Source organism: Oncorhynchus mykiss, chromosome 15 (assembly GCF_057628025.1).
Source record: "Oncorhynchus mykiss isolate SJ-2025 chromosome 15, ASM5762802v1, whole genome shotgun sequence".
NCBI lineage: Eukaryota > Metazoa > Chordata > Actinopteri > Salmoniformes > Salmonidae > Oncorhynchus > Oncorhynchus mykiss.
The window spans coordinates 15759443-15784242 of NC_143036.1; the positions used below are offsets into that span (position 1 = coordinate 15759443).

A 24800-nucleotide genomic window follows, 5' to 3' on the forward strand; every position below is an offset into this window, starting at 1 on the left:
TCTGACAAACTATACTACCCTCTGCCTTTGGCTACTTAGCTTATTCAAGCCTGTCTGAAAAAACAACACCCCTTTCAGAATAAAAAATGAAAAAGCTCTTTAACTGACTCGCTCTTCAAAGATGTCTAGATGTCATGTACACACATTTTGTGCTCTTGGAGGAAGCAGTCACCCCATTGCTGACTACAAATGATCTATAACTGGGCTAATAACTCACTAACTAGCAAAGGATATGAACATATATGTACATATGTGCACATGCTCACTACATGTAGTTCTTACTTTGATCTCAAAACAACCGCATCTACTCAAGACCGATCACCCTGTAAAAACAGTTCAGTTCAAAGTGAATGGCACAGATACATATGCGGAATATTCTATTTGCGTATAGGCCTACTGCAGCTTATGGTTATGGGGCACCCAGTCTGTGTAGAGAATGGGCAGTGGCGGTTCTAGACCATTTCAACTGGGGGGGCCAAGCGTGGGCCAGATGTACTGTTAGAGGGGCCAGTTACATTAGACGTTATTGTTGTCATATCGTTTTCTTCACTGCATTGCAGGCATTAGCAGGCAAAATACCATGTTCATAATCATCATCGTTGCCACTGTCTAATAACGGATGTAAAAAAAGAACAATAGCAAAAATGTGTTATGTAAAAATTATTTCATACTCCACATTTAGGGGGGCCACAAGGGGGTCCAAAGTTGTTGTCACAGGGGCACTGGACCCCCCTGCCCCCCGCCGCCAGGACCGCTAGTGCCTGAGTGTGCCTGTCAATGAAATAGAATCCTACTCAGGTGCGTTCTGCTTAACAAAATCTCTCAGCTTTGCACATTCTTGGCATTCTCTCAACCAGCTTCACCTGGAATACTTTTCCAACAGTCTTGAAGGAGTTCCCACATATGTTGAACATTTTTTGGCTGTTTTTCCCTCACTCTGCAGTCCATTTCATCCCAAACCATGTCAATTGGGTTGAGGTCAGGTGATTGTGGAAGCCAGGTCATTTGATGCAGCACTCCATCACTCTCCTTCTTGGTCAAATAGCCCTTACACAGCCTGGAAATGTGGTGGGTCATTGTCCTGTTGAAAATCAAATGATAGATCCACTCAGCGCATACCAGATGGGATGGCGTATCGCTGCAGATTGCGGTGGTAGCCATGCTGGTTAAGTGTGCCTTATATTCTAAATAAATTACTGACAGTGTCACCAGCAAAGTACCCCCACACCATCACACCCCCTCCTCCATGCTTCACGGTGGGAACACACATGCAGAGATCATCCCTTCACCTACTCTGTGTCTCAAAGACACGGCAGTTGGGTACTAAAAATCTCACATTTGGAGTCATCAGACCAAAGGACAGATTTCCAACGGTCTGATGTCCATTGCTCCTATTTCTTGGCCCAAGAAAGTCTCTTCTTCTAATTGGTGTCCTTTAGTAGTGGTTTATTTGCAGCAATTCGACCATGAAGGCTTGATTCACACAGTCTCCTCTGAACAGTTGATGTTGAGATGTGTCTGTTACTTGAACTCTGTGAAGCATTTATTTGGGCTGCAATTTCTGAGGCTGGTAATTAATGAACTTATCCTCTGCGGCAGAGGTAACTCTGAGTCTTCCTTTCCTGTGGCGGTCCTCATGAGAGCCAGTTTCATCATAGTGCTTGATGGTTTTTGAGACTGCACTTGAAGAAACTTTCTTGAAATGTTCCGCATTGACTGACCTTCATGTCTTAAAGTAATGATGGACTGTCATTTCTCTTTTCTTATTTGAGCTGTACTTGCCATAATATGGACTTGGTCTTTTACCAAATAGTGCTATCGTCTGTAAACTAACCCTACCTTGTCACAACACAATTGACTGGCTAAAATACATTATGAAGGAAAGAAATTCCACAAATTAACTTTTAACAAGGCACATCTGTTAATTGAAATGCATTCCAGGTGAGACCTCATGAAGCTGGTTGAGAGAATGCCAAGAGTGTGCAAAGCTGTAATCAAGGCAACGATTGGCTACTTTGAAGAATATTAAATATATTTGATTTAACACTTTTTTTGATTCCATATGTGCTATTTCATAGTTTTGATGTCTTCTCCATTATTCTACAATGTAGAAAATATTAGAAATAAAGAAAAACCCTTGAATGTTTATGTGTGTCCAAACTTTTGACTGGTATATATATATATATATATATATATATATATATATATATTTACCTTTATTTAACATGTTCATCCTGTTCCCATACTTCTAATTCTGAAAAGTGACAGCATACCTGTGAGACGTTCACCCTGGGTGGCAGTAGTTGTAGGGTTTTATACAGTACTGAAGACGAATCTGTCAGTTAATTTGGCCATTGGAAAAAGAGCTACTGGGTAAATACTGCAAAAGGGTTGGATTTAATTGAGCCTCTAAACTTCATTTTCAAGGTGATGATAGCACTTTTCTTCCCAGCACACAACCTGGTCTCAGAGCATTTCACATTATTCTTTATGTAAATCTGAGACACTCCATTTAGTATGATATGTTGCGTTTTTGTATGGTAGGCTATGTATTAATTTGTCGATGTCCCATCATCCATTTCGTATGATATGTTATGAATTAAAATTCGTATGATAAGTTACGAATTTGCAAAACACATATGTAAAAAATGTGGAAAGTGTGTGATATGTTATGAATTCCAATTAGTTGTGGTTAATATTAGCTAGCTGGCTAACGTTAGCTAGGCTAGGGAGTTAGGGTTAAGGTTACGGTTAGGAGTTGAGTTAAAGGGTTTTAAGGTTAGGGGAAGGGTTAGCTAACATGCCAAGTAGTTGAAAAGTTTCTAATTAGCTAAAATTCTACAGTTGTCCATGGTGAGATTCTTCTGTTTTATGTAACCATGCCAAACATAACGTATCATATTACTTGAGTGTCCCAGATTCACGCTTACTATGCTACCTCTGATAATAACATTATTATTGTAGGCGGACAGTGCTTGACTTCTACTAATAAAGTAAATACCTTCTCTATCAAGTTATTATACTGAAAAAAATATAAATGCAACATGCAACAATTCCAAACGATTTTACTGAGTTACAGTTAATATAAGGAAATCAGTCAATTGGAATAAATAAATGTTGCCTTAATCTATGTATTTCACGACATCTAATCAACCAGACTATTTGCATTGCCCCCCTACACTGCTGCTACTCTGTTATCATCTATGCATAGTCACTTTAATAACTCTACCTACATGTACATATTACCTCAACACAAGTTCCCCCGCACATTGACTCTGTACCGCCTGAATATAGCCCCGCTATTGTTATTTTACTGCTGCTCTTGAATTATTTGTTATTCTTCTCTTTTATTTTCTGTGGGGTATTTTCTTAAAACTGCATTGTTGGTTAAGGGCTTGTAAGTAAGCATTTCACTGTAAGAACTACACCTGTTGTATTCGGCACATGTGACAAATAACATTTGATTTGACAGCGGCACAGCCTTGAGTAGACCTGTGAGGGCATAGGCCCACCCATTTGGGAGTCAGGTCCACCCACTGGGAAGCCAGTGGCAGGGAAAAAATGTCAATTCTCTGGTGGACCTCAAAGCTTGAGACATGTGTATCATTGTGTTATGAGACAAAACTACACATTTTAGAGTGGCCTTTTATTGTGCACCTATGTAATGATCATGCTGTTTAATCAGTTTATTGATATGCCACACCTGCCAAGTGGGTGGATTATCGTGGCAAAGTAAAAACGCTCACTAACAGGAATGTAAACACATTTGTGAACACATTTTTTGACATACGCTTTTGGTGCATATGGAACATTTCTGGGATATTTTATTTAAGCTTATGAAACATGGGGCCAACACTTTACATGTTGCCTTTATATTTTTGTTCAGTATACTTTCATAGTTGCCAACGTAATACAAATCACGAGTAATCCAATGATTGATGAAATGTCAAGGGGATACTGTGCTACTACAATATTACAGACCAAGTGAAATGTTACGCTTGCTACATTGTGACATCTGTGGTTTGCTACATCACAGATGTGTAATATCAAACCGCACGTGCACTCATCTCAAACACGACTGCAAAGCCTATTACCGCATGACTGGGTTTGGATGACGACTTTCTGTATTGAAAATCGTTGGTTTTGTCCACAGACCAAAAGCTACGAACTGAGTCTGTCCCTCAAAGCCGCTCCAAACGCAGCTGACTTTTGCAGTAACGTTACAATCTTGCAAGCTTCCCATAATGCAATGCTAACTAGGGTCTATTCATTTCGGAAACCGTTTAAGAACCAAACAGATGCAAACAGAGCAAAATTAGAGTTTCTATTGGACACATTCAGGTAGGTCCCTCCCCGTTTCGTTTGCTTCCATTTTAAGAAACGTTTTGCAACTGATTCGGCTAAATGAATAAGCCACTTTTTTTAAGCGGAGTAGCTAGCCAGAGAGCAGAAAACAACAACAGCAGCGTGAACGAGGCTAAACAACGGGCTAGCTAGCTACATGAATAGCCACAACAGCGACCAGGATTTGTCAAACGCAATGTCCTTAGTTATCTTAATTATTTGTCTTCTAGTCGGATAATGTGAGTAATGTCATTTTAAGCTTGGACCAAACATATTTGTTGTTGCATATCGCTTTGCATTGACATTACGAACCTTACTCGAGAGCAAGCTACCTAGCAATCGACGTCTCTCTATGTTTGAATATCTTCCGGCGGCAGCAGCGGTGTCATGAACAGTGGACTCCCAGCTTCAGCTGCTCCACTCGGGGGTGTCGGAATACCCTGCGTCAAGGTGAAGTTCTGCCGATACTACGCAAAGGATAAGACTTGCTTTTATGGGGACGAGTGTCAGTTTTTGCATGAGGAGCCGTCTATGGCAAGCATGTCCCTTCACAGTGGAGCAAGTCCTGTCCCTTTATCCATGTCTGGAGGAGCCGTGACGTATCCGCTTAGTGCACCCCCGGCCTGCCCGGTTGGGGTACCGAACGTCCCCAAAAAGGGCGACTCTCTGGGGCCTGCAGGCACGGTTCTGGAGGGACAGATGTTAACCAGTGAGTATACTTCGTCTGTTTGTACCCGTCCTATACGACAGGGCCTAGCACAGCCTCATCGGTGGTTGTTGCTTTTTGGGCGTGTGAGGGGCTTTGTTAACACTGAGCCCGGGGATTCTTTGAGGCCTCTTTTCCCCCCCAAAACAGCGTGGGTTAAACATGTTTTTCAAGCATAACTAATAAAAGTGTCTGAGCGCTAAGCTTTTCGTCCAGAATTTGAGCTCCTTCAGTAAATGCATTTAGTTAGCAATTTGAGTGTTTTTGTATTTGACAGCTACAAGAGATCAGTGGGAAAATTCAGACAATCATTGGCTAATGTAGCTAGCTAACGTTAGATGGCTATGGTTATAAAAGTTCTTCTGGCGGAAAAAAGTTAACGTTTGCGGCTCTTCTTGCATTAGGTAACTACTATAGTTAGTAATGCGTGCATCTAACGTTAACTAGCAAAGCTAGTTAATGTTGAATCGTTTTGGAAGCGATGCATTTTATGATGCTTGTCTTCATTGACTAGCCAGCTTACATGCTAACCAAACATCTGCTGTAGTGAAGTCAATTTACTTAGTTCCTAACTAGTTAGCATCATCACTTGCAAAATAATTCAACCACCACAGCTGTATTTTATTTTATTTAACTCTGCACAATGCCACGTGTTCAGTTGCAAGGTGGATATTATCATTTGTGCACACGGAAACTGGATAAAGTTGAAGTGTTTACATCTTCTCAAGAAGCGTGCTGATTGGCTACTCATCTGTAATTGTCCTGTAAATGAAGACAAGCTATGGCCTCGTGATTACAAAATTAGTTCAGACACTTATGTGCATTACATGCATTTTGCATCACACAACCATTCAATTAACGAGACCCCTGCCACTCTTTATAAGGGTGATATGTTAGTCTGTATGGCATAATGTTTTTCAAACATAGAATATGACATTTACCAGGACCACCCAGACCCTATTAGTAGAAGCAGGCGGCTGATTCTGAACCCATTGTCTCTGTCCTCTACAGTCCCTGGGATGGAGGGCGGGACCCTGAGCGATGCCAATCTGACCAACTCCTACTTCAGCAGCAGCTTCATTGGGGTCAACGGCTTCGGGAGCCCGGCAGAGTCTAAATACTCTATCATGCAGGTATGACCAGCCTCAGAATCCAACTAAACAGTACTGACTCGACAGATGCCTACTTTTGTTTCAATGTGACTTTGAGATTCTTGTTAGTTTTATTTGTATGTATGTGTATATATGATTTGTCAGTACCTGAACACTTCAGTAGAATATCTTTAGATCTGCAGTACGGTCAAATACTGAATAATAGTGCTACTTGGCTGATGTGGTAGAGGTGAACTTATTCTTGTATGTTTATCAGAAAGTCTGGTTCAGTACTGGTCTAAAGACAGTGATCTGTATTATCAGGGAACCTTGGCTTTTCACTAGGACCGGGAGTAACAATGGCCGCCTCTCTCTTTTGCGCACAAATCACTCTGAGAGCCCCCACCTGTCCACATACGCAATGTGTTCGTTCACGCTCATTCTTCAAAATAAAAGCCTGAAACTATGTCTAAAGGCTGTTGACACCTTAGGGAAGACATAGAAAAAGGAATCTGGTTGATATCCCTTTCAATGGGCAATAGGGATGCATAGGAACACAGGGGTTTCAAAATAAGAGTCACTTCCTGATTGGATTTTTCTCAGGCTTTCGCCTGCAATATCAGTTCTGTTATACTCACAGACAATATTTCTACAGTTTTGGAAATGTTAGTGTTTTCTATCATAATCTGTCAATTATATGCATATTCTAGCATCTGGTCCTGAGAAATAGGCCGTTTACTTTGGGAAAGTTATTTTTCCAAACAAAAATAGTGCCCCCTAGCTTCAAGAGGTTTTAACTGACTTGCCTAACTGATTTTATTTAACTAGTCTTTATCAATATGTTGAAAATTAATTCTAAATGAAATAACTACGCCTTATTTATTTTCCTGCCAAACAATGATTATTTAATGAGAATGAGTATAAAATTGTGAATTAGCACAAATTGCACAGGCTGGAATTATTTAGTCATTAACGGCACAAAACGATTATATCGGCTATCGTGTTATTTGGAGTAGATGTCTCCCCAACACTAGTCTCAAGTATTTGACCTAAAGAAAATCGGATAATTATGTAGTGCTAGGTGTTTGTTTATTTCAATCACGCAATTATGCAGGTTTTTAGCAGAATCACATTAGTGGAAACCAAGACTGTTCTCAGGGCAGGCCTGGTTGTAGCTACGCTGAACAAAAATAAAGACGCAACAGTGTTGTTTTCATGAGCTGAAATAAAATATCCCAGAAATGTTCCATATGTGCAAAAGCTTATTTCACTCAATTTTGTGCACATTTTTGTATTACGTCCCTGTTAGTGAGCATTTCTCCTTTGCCAAGATAATCCACCCACCTGACAGGTGTGACATATCAAAAAGCCGATTAAACAGTATGATCATTACACAGGTGCACCTTGTGCTGGGGGAAAGAAAAGGCCACTCTAAAATGTGCAGTTTTGTCACACTGCACTGCCACAGATGTCTCACGTTTTGAGGAAGCTTACAATTGGCACGCTGACTGCAGGAATGCACGCCAGAGAATTGAATGTTCATTTCTATACAATAAGCCACCTTGAATGTCATTTTAGAGAATTTGGCCTCACAACCGCAGACCATGTGTAACCACACTAGCCCAGGGCCTCCACATCTGGCTTTTTCAGCTGCGGGATGGTCTGCTACAAGCCACCTTGGACAGCTGATAAAGCTAGGTTTGCACAACCAAATAATTTCTGCACAAATTTTCAAAAACCTTTTTCAGGGAAACTCGTGCTTGTCATCCTCACCAGGGTCTTGACCTGACTCGCAACAGACTTCAGTGGGCAAATACACACCTTTGATGGCCACTGGCACACTGGAGAAGTGTCACGAATGAATCCCAGTTTTAACGGTACCAGGAAGATTACAGACAGAGTGTGTGTGGGCGAGTGGTTTGCTGTTGTGAACAGAGTGGCGTGGTGGTGGGGTTATGGTATGGGCAGGCATAAGCTACGGACAATAACCACGCTTGCATTTTATTGATGGCAATTTGAATGCACAGAGATAACATTACGAGATCCTGAAGCCCATTGTGCCACCAGCTCATATTTCATCATAATGCATAGCCCTATGTCGCAAGGTTCTGTACACAATTCCAGGAAGCTGAAAATGTCCCAGTTCTTCGATGGCCTGCATACTCACCAGACATGTCACCAGTTGCGCATAGTTGGGATGCTTTGGATCGACGCATGTTCCAGTTCCTGCATCTTCGTACAGCCATTGAAGAGGTGTGGGACAACATTACATAGGCCACAATCCAACAGCCTGATCAACTCTATGCAAAGATGTCGCGCTGCATGTGGCAAATATCGATTGCGCAACCAGGGCTGGAAAAACCTTGGATCATTGTTATTCTAACTTCCGCGACGCATATAAGGCCCTGCCCCGCCCTCCTTTCGGAAAAGCTGACCATGACTCCATTTTGCTGATCCCTGCCTACAGACAGAAACTAAAACAAGAAGCTCCCACGCTGAGGTCTGTCCAACGCTGGTCCGACCAAGCTGATTCCACACTCCAAGACTGCTTCCATCACGTGGACTGGGATATGTTTCGTATTGCGTCAGATAACAACATTGACGAATACGCTGATTCGGTGTGCGAGTTCATTAGAACGTGCGTTGAAGATGTCGTTCCCATAGCAACGGTTAAAACATTCCCTAACCAGAAACCATGGATTGATGGCAGGATTCGCGTGAAACTGAAAGCGCGAACCACTGCTTTTAATCAGGGCAAGGTGACTGGTAACATGACCGAATACAAACAGTGCAGCTATTCCCTCCGCAAGGCTATCAAACAAGCTAAGCGTCAGTATAGAGACAAAGTAGAATCTCAAATCAACGGCTCAGACACGGGGTATGTGGCAGGGTCTACAGTCAATCACGGACTACAAGAAGAAAACCAGCCCAGTCACGGACCAGGATGTCTTGCTCCCAGGCAGACTAAATAACTTTTTTGCCCGCTTTGAGGAAAATACAGTGCCACTGACACGGCCTGCAACGAAAACATGCGGACTCTACTTCACTGCAGCCGAGGTGAGTAAAAAATGTAAACGTGTTAACCCTCGCAAGGCTGCAGGCCCAGACGGCATCCCCAGCCGCGCCCTCAGAGCATGCGCAGACCAGCTGGCCGGTGTGTTTACGGACATATTCAATCAATCCCTATACCAGTCTGCTGTTCCCACATGCTTCAAGAGGGCCACCATTGTTCCTGTTCCCAAGAAAGCTAAGGTAACTGAGCTAAATGACTACCGCCCCGTAGCACTCACTTCCGTCATCATGAAGTGCTTTGAGAGACTAGTCAAGGACCATATCACCTCCACCCTACCTGACACCCTAGACCCACTCCAATTTGCTTACCGCCCAAATAGGTCCACAGACGATGCAATCTCAACCACACTGCACACTGCCCTAACCCATCTGGACATGAGGAATACCTATGTAAGAATGCTGTTCATCGACTACAGCTCGGCATTTAACACCATAGTGCCCTCCAAGCTCGTCATCAAACTCGAGACCCTGGGTCTCGACCCCGCCCTGTGCAACTGGGTACTGGACTTCCTGACGGGCCGCCCCCAGGTGGTGAGGGTAGGCAACAACATCTCCACCCCGCTGATCCTCAACACTGGGGCCCCACAAGGGTGCGTTCTGAGCCCTCTCCTGTACTCCCTGTTCACCCATGACTGCGTGGCCACGCACGCCTCCAACTCAATCATCAAGTTTGCGGACGACACAACAGTGGTAGGCTTGATTACCAACAACGACGAGACGGCCTACAGGGAGGAGGTGAGGGCCCTCGGAGTGTGGTGTCAGGAAAATAACCTCACACTCAACGTCAACAAAACTAAGGAGATGATTGTGGACTTCAGGAAACAGCAGAGGGAACACCCCCCTATCCACATCGATGGAACAGTAGTGGAGAGGGTAGTAAGTTCTAAGTTCCTCGGCATACACATCACAGACAAACTGAATTGGTCCACTCACACAGACAGCATCGTGAAGAAGGCGCAGCAGCGCCTCTTCAACCTCAGGAGGCTGAAGAAATTCGGCTTGTCACCAAAAGCACTCACAAACTTCTACAAATGCACAATCGAGAGCATCCTGGCGGGCTGTATCACCGCCTGGTACGGCAACTGCTCCGCCCACAACCGTAAGGCTCTCCAGAGGGTAGTGAGGTCTGCACAACGCATCACCGGGGGCAAACTACCTGCCCTCCAGGACACCTACACCACCCGATGTTACAGGAAGGCCGTAAAGATCATCAAGGACAACAACCACCCGAGCCACTGCCTGTTCACCCCACTATCATCCAGAAGGCGAGGTCAGTACAGGTGCATCAAAGCTGGGACCGAGAGACTGAAAAACAGCTTCTATCTCAAGGCCATCAGACTGTTAAACAGCCATCACTAACATTGAGTGGCTGCTGCCAACACACTGACTCAACTCACCAGCCACTTTAATAATGGGAATTGATGGGAAATGATGTAAAATATATCACTAGCCACTTTAAACAATGCTACCTAATATAATGTTTACATACCCTACATTATTCATCTCATATGTGTACGTATATACTGCATCCTTATGTAATACATGTATCACTAGCCACTTTGTTTACATACTCATCTCATATGTATATACTGTACTCGATACCATCTACTGTATCTTGCCTATGCTGCTCTGTACCATCACTCATCCATATATCTTTATGTACATATTCTTTATCCCCTTACACTGTGTATAAGACAGTAGTTTTGGAATTGTTAGTTAGATTACTTGTTGGTTATTATTGCATTGTCGGAACTAGAAGCACAAGCATTTCGCTACACTCGCATTAACATCTGCTAACCATGTGTATGTGACCATTAACATCTATTAACCATGTGTATGTGACCATTAACATCTATTAACCATGTGTATGTGACCATTAACATCTATTAACCATGTGTATGTGACCATTAACATCTATTAACCATGTGTATGTGACCATTAACATCTATTAACCATGTGTATGTGACCATTAACATCTATTAACCATGTGTATGTGACCATTAACATCTATTAACCATGTGTATGTGACCATTAACATCTATTAACCATGTGTATGTGACCATTAACATCTATTAACCATGTGTATGTGACCATTAACATCTATTAACCATGTGTATGTGACCATTAACATCTATTAACCATGTGTATGTGACCATTAACATCTATTAACCATGTGTATGTGACAAATAAAATTTGATTTGAAATGGTGGTCACACCAGAGACTGACTGGTTTTCTGATCCACGCCCCTGCAGGTGCATATATGTATTCCCAGTCATGTGAAATCCATAGATTTAGGCCCTAAACAATCTATTCCAAATGACTGATTTCCTCATGAACTCACTCAGTCAAATCTTTGAAGTTGTTCCATGTTGTTTATTTTTCAGTGTACATATTTTTGAGTGGCGTCGGGGACACTTTTTGCATTTAGCTATCCTTAATTCTCCTAACCTGCTGAGAAAAGTCCCTTCTGCTAGTCAAACCTGGCAGATCACTAATGGGATACAGCATTATTGTGTCTACAATTTGACCAGGTGCATACACCTATGCTGAATTCCAAGACCATCAGCCAGTGATGCAGATACAGTGGCTTCTAATGGGAATTATCTTTGCTTCAGACTTGTTCCTTTTGGGAACATCAGGGCTGCGGTCTTTGCTAGAATATGGTAGCTAGGTAACTAAGATGCTTACATTTTTTTTTAAGTATCTGTTTTGTTGTGTAGAGAATCACCAACAGCAGCAGTTCTCCCAGTCTCCTTGACGACGGTGCCAAGAACTTCAGCCACAGCGCTCACGGTAAGAACCCAGTACCTAGAAGAAAGTCATGGAATAGCTCAGTGGTTCCCAACTCCGGTCCTCAAGTACCCCCAACAGTACAAGCACATCTGATTCAACTTGTCAACTAATTATCAGGCCTTCAATGAGTGGAAGCAGGTATGTTTTGGGGTTCTCGAGGACTGCTGTTGGGATCCACTGGAGTATAACAGATCTTTGAAACTAACTGTAGAATTATAATTGGTGCAACTTCTAACTCTTTGATTGGAACACCCATGACATCACTGACAGATCTATTCCATGGAACCCTGGCAGCTGGACCAGGTCAGAGTTGTGGGTCGATGGAAAACTCTCCGTGGACAACACAGTCTTCATTCCCTCTCCCTCTATGTCCTCTTCCAGATCCAGGGAATTCCCCCATGTCTTCACTCTTCAGTGACTTTGGTGCTCTGAGCATATCACAAAGGAGAAAGGTGAGCACCACTACCCAGGTTCCTGGTGTGGTCGTCAACCAAGGGGAAGAGTTTGAGCTTCAAATGTCTATTGAGTGTTTGAGCTCCTAATGGGGAAATGGTCAAACCTAAACCCATCCGTTGTGGTTCGTTTGTGTGCGTTTTCTCTAGATTACAACATCCGGTTACTGTTTGTTTTTGTAAACTGTGATGAAGCCAAATCCGCATATAAGGAAAATAAACCAATAGAATATCTAATGAAGGCAAGAAGAACAATGAAATCTAATCCTAGGGTTATGCATCTTTCATTCTCTCCCTCTCTCCAGGGTCCTAACCCTACAGCCAATGAGTTCATCCCTAAGGGGGTTCCCCGCATGGCCACTATGGTCCAGTCCAGTGGTCCGGCCTTCCCATCGCCCCTCTTCCCCCACCTCGGCCTCAGCAGCTCCACCGCCCTCGCACCTGGTGAGCCATCCACTACAAAAAAAACAACACTTAATTCTAACTTAGAACACTTCTAGGTTTTCTCCGTTTGCACTATATCCTGGATATGCCAGATTTTCAGGGTGAGTGAGTTAGCAGTGTAAAGGTTCTCTATTGATGTCACCTCCCATTATTCTTCTGGCTAGCCAAGTGAGTTGACTCCATACAGTGGAGATGCTCTATAGAAAACAACAATGTATTATTCAAGTCCCTGCCATGATGAATTCCACCTTAGTCTGTCACTAGTTAGTCATAACAATGTACGTAGGTACTCCAATTAACACACCCTCTCTGGTATCCCCCATACAGGGATGTCTCTCTCTGCGGGGTCCACCCCCCTCCACTCCCCTAAAATCACCCCCCAAACCTCACCTGCCCCTCGCCGGCGTAGCCACACCCCCAACCCCAATAACCCCAACCCAGCCAACTACATGGTGTCCACCAGTGTGTCTGACCAGGGGGCTCACATCATCCAGAAGGAGACGGTGGGGGGGACCACCTATTTCTACACGGATAACACCCCCGCTCCCATGGCCGGGATGGTATGTGCCATTTAGTCTGCCCTCACTGACAGCATGACCTATTAGTTTTAATTACTCCATAAATAGGAAGTGCAGTCATTAAATGTGTTTCTGTGCAGGTGTTTCCTACCTACCACATCTACCCCCCCACTGCTCCCCACGTGGCCTACATGCAGCCCAAAGCCAACGCCCCGTCCTTCTTCATGGCTGATGAGCTCCGACAGGTACGCCCACCCTCTCTTCCTCCGCCTGGTTCTTTCTGTCTGAAACACACACTCTGTTTCCATTTCTGTTCTCTTTTTCGCCCTGTCTCCATATTAGTGTCTCTGTCTGTTCTAATCCTCCAATCTTCCTCTGTGATGTCAGTGTTGATCGCTGATGTCATTTCCTGTGGTTCCCTCTAGGAGCTGATTAACAGACATCTGATTACCATGGCTCAGCTTGACCAGTCAGAGAACACAGGTAAAGCATCCCTTCCCTGATTGGCTCAACCGAGGTCGGGGGTGGGGCTGTTATTGGCGTTGTATTGATGGTATGGCCTCTGTCGATTTGGGGTTTCACTGCAGACTGAAAGTGAGACTCGCATCCTGAAATGTGTCTTTGTCTTTAGTATTCCTGGCAGTACACACACACAGTCACTATAGTTGGTTCATAGAACCTTCTCAAGTTGTCCAAGTGTCAACACTTGTAACTTAAGATGCGTGCTAACTGATGTAGGTTATTTTGGCGCTGTTTGTGTGCTGGTGTGTTGTCATGCTGTGTATCCCTGTCCCAGGTGTTCCATCTGAGGTGGATAGCTACCACAGCCTGTTTCCCCTGGAGCCTGTCCCCCCTCCCAACCGCCTGCAGAAGACCAGCAACTTCAGCTATATCACTTCCTGCTACAAGGCTGTCAACAGCAAGGACGACCTACCGTACTGCCTGAGGAGGATACATGGTGAGTTGCTCGTATGACACAAGATGAACACACACACACACACACTTTTAAAGGATCTTATATTTGGTATGGGATGTATTTTCTTTCAGTCTTTGAAAATAGAAGGAATCTTGAGTGGTCATCTTCTTTGAATGTCTTGTGTGCATCCAGGTTTCAGGCTGGTGAACACCAAGTGTATGATGCTGGTGGACATGTGGAAGAAGATCCAGCACTCCAACGCTGTTACCCTGAGGGAGGTCTTCACCACCAAGGCCTTTGGAGATCACTGTGAGTCGTGTGTATGGGTGGGGTGGCTCTTTATGTCGTCGTCCCCCGTCCCCCCCCCATGTTTTTTGTGTATATATAGTTTTTTGTACGAGTCTGTTTGATCCTTAAGAAGCCCCCATGATAACCTCCTGTTTCTCTCAGCGTTGGTGTTCTCCTATGACTTCCATGCGGGGGCAGAGACCATGTTCAGCCGGCACTTCAACGACCCCGCGGCCGACTCCTACTTCACCAAGAGGAAGTGGGGTGAGTCCCCCCACCCTTCCCCACTGAGTCTGACGCACCCACCAACACACTCCCCGTGTCGACCCACTTCCGAGTTGTTTTGAATGCGTCATCAAATGGCAATGAAAGTCGGGCTTCATCAGCGTGTCACACGGCAGTATGCATTTTCATATCATACTCTTAGTTGTTTGAAACCTGAATGTTTTCGTACATATTGAGGTATATCTTACCTTGCTACAAAGGATCCTATTACATAGGCCATTTCTTTCTCGATAAGCTGGCCAATAGAATAGGTCAACTTTTCTACTATAGTAGATTGACATGGGCTAGTGATTTTGCTGTTCTTTACTTGTCTTGTTGGCTGAGGAAAATGTACATGTGGGCAGTTATTCTGACATGTTCAAAGTGACATCAGAATTGGATAAGAAGGACCGCACATCATTGCATTCTCCACTGGCATGTTCTGGTAATATGAATGACCATATTTTAAATGTGATTTGTGTCATTCTGAGCACCGTGGGTAGATGCCCTAATCCGGTTACACACCCAATGCATATGGGTCTGGTAAACTTTCTCAAATGTTCGCTAAATTAAAATGCTACCAGTCAATGTCTGGCGCCACATTTTCCTAACCGAAACCAGTGTGGATGGTTTCTGTGTGAGGGTTGGGAGGAGGAGTGTTCCAGCACTGACAGTTGCTGGTCTGTGTAAGGGTGTGTTGCTGGTCTGTGTAAGGGTGTGTTGCTGGTGTGTTCAAGCTGTAGTCAGGGGAAGCTGTGGCTGAAAGTGATCCTGAGACTGGTGCTATAGCTACCAGCCAGGCCCAACTACCTGCTATAGGAGGGACACAGCCAGAGGAAGCAGAACCTATGGCCTCACTGACCTCACGGCAACAAGTGTTTAACTGTCACTATTACTGTCACACTACAACACCCCTCTGTGGCCTCACAGCAACAATAAGGGTCATACTAATAGCACTGCAACTCTATCGCACTACAGCAACACCTCAAGTGTTCAACAACTGGGTGTTTGAAGTAAGCATCTGACATTTACTGTCAAGTTGATACCATTTTTTTTTGTTAAACCTTTTTATTGGAAAGCCTCAATGTAGGGTGTCCACCGACTCTGCCCGGAGTTGGTGAAAATGTGCTTTGATGATTTCACTTCCTTATGTTGTAAAATCCATTTTTACCAAGACAAATGTTCTGTATCGTTCAGTGGGGTCTTTCTCTAACATCAACATTTTATATCCAAAAAGTCTGATTTCGTAACCGAACCCATCTGAAAATAAGCACCAGTGGTGCTTTCTCGCAGCGACTTGAGGATTTTACATGTTGTCGTCATCCGCAAAGTTGTTTTTGCAGTTTGCAAAAAGCCAAATTAACACGAACTGAATTAAATGTCAAATAAAAAGCTTGTGGTACACTCAGTGCTCTGTTGACATGCGCTTGTTTTTTGTGAAAAATCTTTGAAAAAGAACACAAATTTCGCATTTTAATATGAAAAACGTAAACTCCAAATATGAAAACTCTAGCTACATGCCATGTCTCAATCTATATGTCTTACCTCCTTGTTTTATGTCCTCTGGGTTGGAGAAGAAAGGTGAGCTTGTCACTTAGCCTTAATTCTCACACAGCATCCAGCCTAACTCACACGCAAAGCTATTTTCCAGATTTCCCCCCCCCCCCCCCTGGCCTCCTTTGATTTAGTCACTAATACTGGCCACCCTACAGGAGTAAGAACACCAATAACTGTTGAATGGATTATGGTCGAGACATGAGGTTTGGACCATTTGGTTTTCTTAGGTGTAACTACACATTTTATTTTAACCATGGACAGCCTGCTCAATATGTTTCGTCTGTTTCCTTTCTGTGTGCTGTTCTCCCCCCCCGTAGGACAGCACGAGCCCACTCCACCGCGGCAGCACGCAGGTCTGCTCCCAGAGTCTCTGATCTGGGCCTACATCGTCCAGCTGAGCTCAGCCCTCAGAACTATCCACACTGCTGGTCTGGCCTGTAGGGTCATGGACCCCAGCAAGATCCTCATCACCGGCAAGACCAGGTACAGACAGGCATCGAGCGCACACACACACATTGCTGACCAACGTTATTGATCCCAGCAAGATCCATATTCTCTGAAACCAGGTGTAAACACAGATGTTGAAATGTGACAGTGTGGTCAGAGAAACTGAAGTGTTTTTCATGCAACCTCTAACCAGTCACAGTTGCTGTCTCTGGTTTAGTCCTGCGTTCCTTGCTAGAGAACTGTGCAGAAACCAATGTGTCTGTAAGCCCCCTGATGTTTGTTGTAGTGCTGATAGTATCTGCTGGGTTATTTACTGTAAACTACAGTGAAAGCAGAAGTTCTATACTAGTCCTGGCTTCCTTTTCTTAGAAGGGGGAGAAACCACACACGCTGACATCACGCTAATGTTTGACACACACTCAACATGCCTTTTTCTCCCTGCAGGTTACGAGTGAACTGTGTAGGGGTGTTTGATGTCTTAACGTTTGACAACAGTCAGACCAACCATGTGACCCTCATGCCACAGTACCAGGTACAGTAACCCCCCCTACACATGTCAGTCTGGCACAACATGGCCTAGTTCAGCTTCAAGTGTTTTTTTGTTGGGGTTTTTTCTTCATATTTTCTGGAAAACCTACCAATTTTTATTCCCAAGAAAATTGTAAACCCCTCCTGGTCATTCTGGTATTTACCAGTGGAAATAAGATCTGATCTGATTATACCACTATAAATGGGGAAATGTACACATGAATCCTGAATCTAACGGTTTCTGTTGCAATTTAATCAACTCGAGTTCTGTCACCCCACTTTTGTTGATTTTTTTATTTATTTTTTAGCCTAGTTTATGAAGCACGTTGGCCGATTTTGGTAAAATATTGTTATTACAGCCTAGTGAAGATGGCATTATGTTTAGCCTCTGACTGAGATGTCAAGATATCTTGTTGCTAATTTTCTCCCTCCATGGACCTGGTTAGCAGGGGAAATGAACACTGTTGTGGTTATTTTTACTTTGCCTATCAACTTATTGTGGTCACTTTGTTAGAGAACATCAGATTCTCTGCTAAACAAACAAATGAGCAAATAGATCTAGTAACAGATATTCCACACCATGGATTAGGTTTGGCCGGTATACCGGATTATTTGGAAATGACCACGGGACGGTTTTTCAATACTGTTGAAATGATTTATTTTTAGATATTCAAAATCAATTTGTAGCTACTTTAAGCAAATACCTGCAGTCAACTTGTGCAATACATTAGGAGATAAAGCAGATCACATTCTTCATTTCACCTGTCACATTATCTTACATTAGGAAGCTTAACGTAGTTCCCCACAACAGTTGAGCCAGTCACGTTAGGAAGCTTAACGTAGTTCCCCACAACAGTTGAGCCAGTCACGTTAGGAAGCTTAACGTAGTTCCCCACAACAGTTGAGCCAGTCACGTTAGGAAGCTTAACGTAGTTCCCCACAACAGTTGAGCCAGTCACGTTAGGAAGCTTAACGTAGTTCCCCACAACAGTTGAGCCAGTCACGTTAGGAAGCCTAACGTAGTTCCCCACAACAGTTGAGCCAGTCACGTTAGGAAGCTTAACGTAGAGCCAGTCACATGTTTGTTTGTAAATAGCACAATGGGAGAAAGCGGGAGCAGTCCAGGTGTGTATTGACGGTTTGCGTTTTTATATTGAAAGTCAACAGTGATCAGGGAAATGAGCGTACAATGAAAAAGGAAGTTATTTTTTACAAAGAATGATGCATGGCCGTCATATTTCTAATGTTTTATAATATAAAGAATGTAGCCAGCTACAATGGGTGGGGCTGAAATAGGAAGGGGTGTCCACATATTTGTGTATATATAGTGCAAAAAGCCTAAGACCACCATGCGCAGTGCCAAGCGTTGGCTGGAGTGGTGTAAAGCTCGCCGCCATTGGACTCTGGAGCAGTGGAAACGTGTTCTCTGGAGTGATGAATCGCACTTCATCTGGCAGTCCCGACAGACAAATCGAGATTTGGCGAATGCCAGGAGAACGCTGCCTGCCCCAATTCATAGTGCCAACTGTAAAGTTTGGTGGATGATAAATAATGGTCTGGGGCTGTTTTTCACTGTTCGGGCTAGGCCCCTTAGTTCCAGCGATGGGAAATCTTAATGCTACAGCATACAATGACATTCTAGACGATTCTGTGACTCCATCTTTGTGAAAACTTGTGGCTGTATGGAAGCAAGTCCCGCTTCGCAATGTTCCAACATCTAGTGGAACGCTTCCCAGAAGAGTGGAGGCTGTTACGGAAGCAAAGGGGAGACCAACTTTTATATTAATGCCCTTGATTTTGGAATGAGATGTTTAATAAGCATGTCCACGTACTTTTGGTCAGGGATAACTATATGAGCTGGGTTGCATGTCTTTGCAATTTAGTTTATTTTCATTTGTGCACGTTAGCATGTTTAGCTAGCAGCCGCTATTACTTGTGCTAATTTTGTTAGCATTCTGGTAACAGATGCCCAATACCCCCCCCCCCCCCCCCCCGGTTCTAAACTGGTAATACCATAAATCCCGGAATGAGAGGATGGTATGACGATTTGAACATCTGGAACCGCCCAACCCTACCATGCAGAGTTTCAGCACCATGGATAGCGCCACGGTTGATCAATTGGCTGCAAATCTGACTAGTAGAACCGCCATGCTCTCGTTTTTGTTAGTGTTACATCATGGGGAAAAAAAACCTAATAATTAAAATATTTACTTCTTCAAGCAATATTATGGACACAATCGATCAGCTGTCTTGTAACCATATTTTTATATTTTCGATCTCTGCTAGTGTGTGTGTGAGTTTTCACTTGCTGGCCTGATTTCCTTTTTGAAATGGTTGAGTTGGCCCCTGGCTGTAGTGTGTTCTGTTAACTGTGTGTGTGTTTTGACTTGCTGGCCTGATTTCCTTTTTGAAATGGTTGAGTTGGCCCCTGGCTGTAGTGTGTTCTGTTAACTGTGTGTGTGTGTGAGTTTTGACTTGCTGGCCTGATTTCCTTTTTGAAATGGTTGAGTTGGCCCCTGGCTGTAGTGTGTTCTGTTAACTGTGTGTGTGTGTGCGCTTGCAGCAAGCGGACCTGATATCCCTGGGCAAGGTGGTGTTGGCCCTGGCCTGTAACTCTCTGGCTGGCATTCAGAGAGAGAACCTGCAGAAGGCCATGGAGTTGGTGTCTATCAACTACTCATCAGACCTCAAGAACCTCATCCTGTAAGACACACTGACACAACATACACACACAGAGACAGAACCCATCCTTGAAAAGGACGACACCGGGTCCTCCCCTAAGCCATTTCTCACCGTCATCTGCAACACCCGCAACACACTCCGATATACAAGTGAACACACTGTTTGCACTGACACAAGTACTCAGTCACTACCTGTTTGTAGGTATCTGTTGACAGAGCAGTCTAGGCTGCGCAGCGTTAATGACATCATGCCCATGATTGGAGCTCGCTTCTACACACAGCTGGATGCATCACAGATGAGGAATGATGTCATCGAGGAGGACCTGGCGAAGGTACACTAACACACACGCTTGTGATGCCACCTCTGCTATGTGGGAGTGGTGGTAAATGGAAGGAAGTCACGTGAGGAGAAGTATTGAGGGGGGGGGGGGGGTGAAAATACAGGATATTCTGTAGAGGCCCCTCTACAGCGTCTGCTATTCTGACCTTAGACGTGGGGTGTGAAACCACTGGCTGCAGACTGCCCCCCCCCCCCCCCCCCAAACCCACTGCTTAACACCCCCTCAGCAGTGCTACTCTTGAGTTTTGTTTTGGTGCTTATATCAGGAAACCGAGTAGTGTGTGTGAGAGCTGTTCTGCAGTCTTCAGCATTAAACAGAAAATGCCACCTTTCAGTCCATTTCAAATGCAACACTGTTGTCTGTCCATCAGTTAGGTGTGTGTGTGTCTACATGTTATCAGTACTGTTCTGAACATCAATGGTTCATATTACTGTGTATGTATAGTACAGGTAACTGCCAAAATAATGGAAACACTTGAGTAAATGAGGGAGACAGTATATTGTAAGCAGGTGCTTCCACACAGGTGTGGTTCCTGAGTTAATTAGGGTCATGTATAAACATGCCCAGTAGCCCATTATTTTAGCTACAAGAAATTTCAGTGACTTTGAAAGAGGGGTGTCAAAGGAGTCTCAGTCACCAGATCTCAACCCAAATGAACACTTATGGGAGTTTCTGGAGTGGCTCCTGAGACTGTTTTTCCATCAACAAAACACCAAATTATGGAATTTCTTGTGGAAGAATGGTGTCACATCCCTCCAATAGAATTCCAGACACTTGTAGAATCTATGCCCACAGCTGACTGCACACTAGCCAATCGTAATGCCCATGGTCAATTTGGTTTGACATTCCATATCGCTATGGCTAGTTAGGGACCATCCGTACATTATCTGTGTATGTGGGACGATATTTAAAGATGTCGATGGCTCCAAATTTCAATGACTTAAGCCAACTAAATGGTAGAAATTCATATGAATATTGAAAGCATTTAATGAAGCAACTAAAAGATGTGTAACATGATAATATTGTCCCATTTACTACTAGCCCCAGAGATGTGTTATACAATATCAAATCAACTTTGCCACGATCACACACCAGCCGGCTGAATGAAGTTGGCCAGCACTACCTAGCCTCTGACTTCTTCAAGACACAACCTGGTTAGACTGTTTCAAGTTATCTGTGAGGGATTGTGACTGTACAAACACTTTCCAGGTCCGTACATGAGACCCCAACATTATCCCCTCCCCCACAAAGACAGCTGTTACCTAATATATGACTTACACAGTTTTATCTCTGTTGTAGGAGGTCCAGAATGGTCGTCTCTTCCGTCTGTTGGCCAAACTGGGCACCATCAACGAGAGACCAGAGTAAGTACTGAACCACTCCGTTAGGACTGGATTTAGAACATCTGACCAACTGTTTCTCACCTTCATATCACACTTCTGCTAATGTGTGTCAGGTTTCAGAAGGACCATACGTGGTCTGAGACGGGGGACCGGTACCTGCTGAAGCTGTTCAGAGACCACCTCTTCCACCAGGTGACAGAGGCTGGAACCCCCTGGATAGACCTCAGCCACATTGTTTCCTGCCTCAACAAAGTATGCCAGCTCTCCCTGCATCTTTCTCTCTCTTTTTCTCATGACCTTCCCCTCATTTCCCCTCTGCCATGCCCTTCCCCTCATTTCCCCTCTGCCATGCCCTTCCCCTCATTTCCCCTCTGCCATGCCCTTCCCCTCATTTCCCCTCTGCCATGCCCTTCCCCTCATTTCCCCTCTGCCATGCCCTTCCCCTCATTTCCCCTCTGCCATGCCCTTCCCCTCATTTCCCCTCTGCCATGCCCTTCCCCTCATTTCCCCTCTGCCATGCCCTTCCCCTCATTTCCCCTCTGCCATGCCTTTCCCCTCTGCCATGCCCTTCCCCTCATTTCCCCTCTGCCATGCCCTTCCCCTCATTTCCCCTCTGCCATGCCCTTCCCCTCATTTCCCCTCTGCCATGCCCTTCCCCTCATTTCCCCTCTGCCATGCCCTTCCCCTCATTTCCCCTCTGCCATGCCCTTCCCCTCATTTCCCCTCTGCCATGCCCTTCCCCTCATTTCCCCTCTGCCATGCCCTTCCCCTCATTTCCCCTCTGCCATGCCCTTCCCCTCATTTCCCCTCTGCCATGCCCTTCCCCTCATTTCCCCTCTGCCATGCCCTTCCCCTCATTTCCCCTCTGCCATGCCCTTCCCCTCATTTCCCCTCTGCCATGCCCTTCCCCTCATTTCCCCTCTGCCATGCCCTTCCCCTCATTTCCCCTCTGCCATGCCCTTCCCCTCATTTCCCCTCTGCCATGCCCTTCCCCTCATTTCCCCTCTGCCATGCCATGCCCTTCCCCTCATTTTCCCTCTGCCATGCCCTTCCCCTCATTTTCCCTCTGCCATGCCCTTCCCCTCATTTCCCCTCTGCCATGCCATGCCCTTCCCCTCATTTCCCTCTGCCATGCCATTTCCCTCTGCCATGCCATTTCCCTCTGCCATGCCATGCCCTTCCCCTCATTTTCCCTCTGCCATGCCATGCCCTTCCCCTCATTTTCCCTCTGCCATGCCATGCCCTTCCCCTCATTTCCCCTCTGCCATGCCATGCCCTTCCCCTCATTTCCCCTCTGCCATGCCCTTCCCCTCATTTTCCCTCTGCCATGCCCTTCCCCTCATTTTCCCTCTGCCATGCCCTTCCCCTCATTTTCCCTCTGCCATGCCCTTCCCCTCATTTTCCCTCTGCCATGCCCTTCCCCTCATTTTCCCTCTGCCATGCCCTTCCCCTCATTTCCCCTCTGCCATGCCCTTCCCCTCATTTCCCCTCTGCCATGCCCTTCCCCTCATTTCCCCTCTGCCATGCTCTTCCCCTCATTTCCCCTCTGCCATGCCATGCCCTTCCCTTCATTTCCCCTCTGCCATGCCATGCCCTTCCCCTCATTTCCCCTCTCCCATGCCATGCCCTTCCCCTCATTTCCCCTCTGCCATGCCATGCCCTTCCCTTCATTTCCCCTCTGCCATGCCATGCCCTTCCCCTCATTTCCCCTCTCCCATGCCATGCCCTTCCCTTCATTTCCCCTCTGCCATGCCATGCCCTTCCCCTCATTTCCCCTCTGCCATGCCATGCCCTTCCCTTCATTTCCCCTCTGCCATGCCATGCCCTTCCCCTCATTTCCCCTCTCCCATGCCATGCCCTTCCCCTCTGCCATGCCCTTCCCTTCATTTCCCCTCTGCCATGCCATGCCCTTCCCCTCATTTCCCCTCTCCCATGCCATGCCCTTCCCTTCATTTCCCCTCTCCCATGCGATGCCCTTCCCCTCATTTCCCCTCTCCCATGCCATGCCCTTCCCCTCATTTCCCCTCTGCCATGCCATGCCCTTCCCCTCATTTCCCCTCTCCCATGCCCTTCTCCATCTACTCCTCTCTTCTTCCCCTCTCTCCATGTGAGCCACCTGTCTATTCCAGTATGTCTTGTTGCTCAGCTGGCTACTAGTCTACCAGTACTCTCCCCTCTCTGTGTAGCTGGACGCGGGTGTGCCTGAGAAGATCAGCTTAGTGTCTCGGGATGAGAAGAGTGTTCTGGTGGTGACCTACTCGGACTTGAAGCGCTGTTTCGACAATACCTTTCAGGAGCTGCAGCAGGCCGCTGTCGGACCGCTGTAGCGCCCCCCCCCCCCCCCCCCAGGCAGCGGGGTGGGGCTGCCTGAACCGTACAGCACATTATTGCACTACAGCGGAGGACCAGGCGCATAGTGATGACATCTTCAGCGTGGCGAGAGAGGCAGAGGGGGTGGGACTTGCTGGACCTCAGTCACATACACTGTCTTGGCAACTAGGAAGGCTTTCCTAAAGCTGTTTTTTTTTATTTTTCCTAAAATCCCGCAGCTGCGATGACAAGTAATGGACAAAAACGGAAGCTGTAACGATTACGAACGCTTCATTTTTTTTAGACTTGGGGAACAAAACGGATACTAAAAAATAAAACCACCACGTGGGATTTAACTTTTTCCTGCTTTTATTTTGTATTTTTTTATAGATATTTTTTTGCTCCCCCTGGAAGGATGGACTAAGATGTTTGACTTTTTTTAATGAATGTGAGTGGCCTACAGGCTTCACCTACCGAGAGTGGTGAACAGACACACACACACACACACACACTGAGAACCTAATATAAAATCAGGCTTTATTTTTACTGTGTGTCTTCCTGCTGGAGACCACACCCCTTCATACCAACGCACTAAGAGACGGGACAGACCACTGGACGCTTTCAAAGGGGGTGGTCAGGGAACCCATTTCTGAAATGGACCTCCTTACTTGTCGGTTCTCACTCAAAAGGACAAACCACTGAGT

The 24800-nt window shown here is 45.2% G+C and overlaps 1 protein-coding gene across 3 annotated transcripts; it reads left to right on the top strand.

The window, feature by feature from the left end:
* The first annotated feature begins 4148 nt into the window (after positions 1-4148).
* LOC110489660 (PAN2-PAN3 deadenylation complex subunit pan3) lies at positions 4149-24457 on the top strand. Of its 3 annotated transcripts, none has more exons than XM_036943834.2 (18): positions 4149-5053; positions 6062-6183; positions 11935-12007; positions 12278-12459; positions 12765-12903; positions 13231-13463; positions 13562-13666; positions 13847-13904; positions 14218-14379; positions 14530-14646; positions 14788-14889; positions 16764-16929; positions 17338-17425; positions 19985-20124; positions 20305-20434; positions 21743-21807; positions 21900-22038; positions 23973-24457. In XM_036943834.2, the coding sequence occupies exons 1-18, from the start codon at positions 4732-4734 to the stop codon at positions 24111-24113; spliced, it is 2484 nt and encodes an 827-aa protein (XP_036799729.1). In that variant the 5' UTR covers positions 4149-4731; the 3' UTR covers positions 24114-24457. The 3 variants fall into 3 exon arrangements, with proteins under 3 accessions (XP_036799729.1, XP_036799730.1, XP_090055504.1); XM_036943835.2 differs by having other exon boundaries at positions 4171-5053; positions 12389-12459; XM_090199378.1 differs by lacking the exons at positions 20305-20434; positions 21743-21807; positions 21900-22038; positions 23973-24457 and having other exon boundaries at positions 4270-5053; positions 19985-20253.
* Positions 24458-24800: the final 343 nt, after the last annotated feature.

Coding starts and splice junctions, on each gene's coding strand:
- LOC110489660 (XM_036943834.2), top strand. CDS start 4,732: ATGAACAGTGGACTCCCAGCTTCAGCTGCTCCACTCGGGGGTGTCGGA. Junction 14,890..16,763: donor CTTCACCAAGAGGAAGTGGG/GTGAGTCCCCCC, acceptor CCCCCCCCGTAG/GACAGCACGAGCCCACTCCA. Junction 17,426..19,984: donor CCCTCATGCCACAGTACCAG/GTACAGTAACCC, acceptor GTGCGCTTGCAG/CAAGCGGACCTGATATCCCT.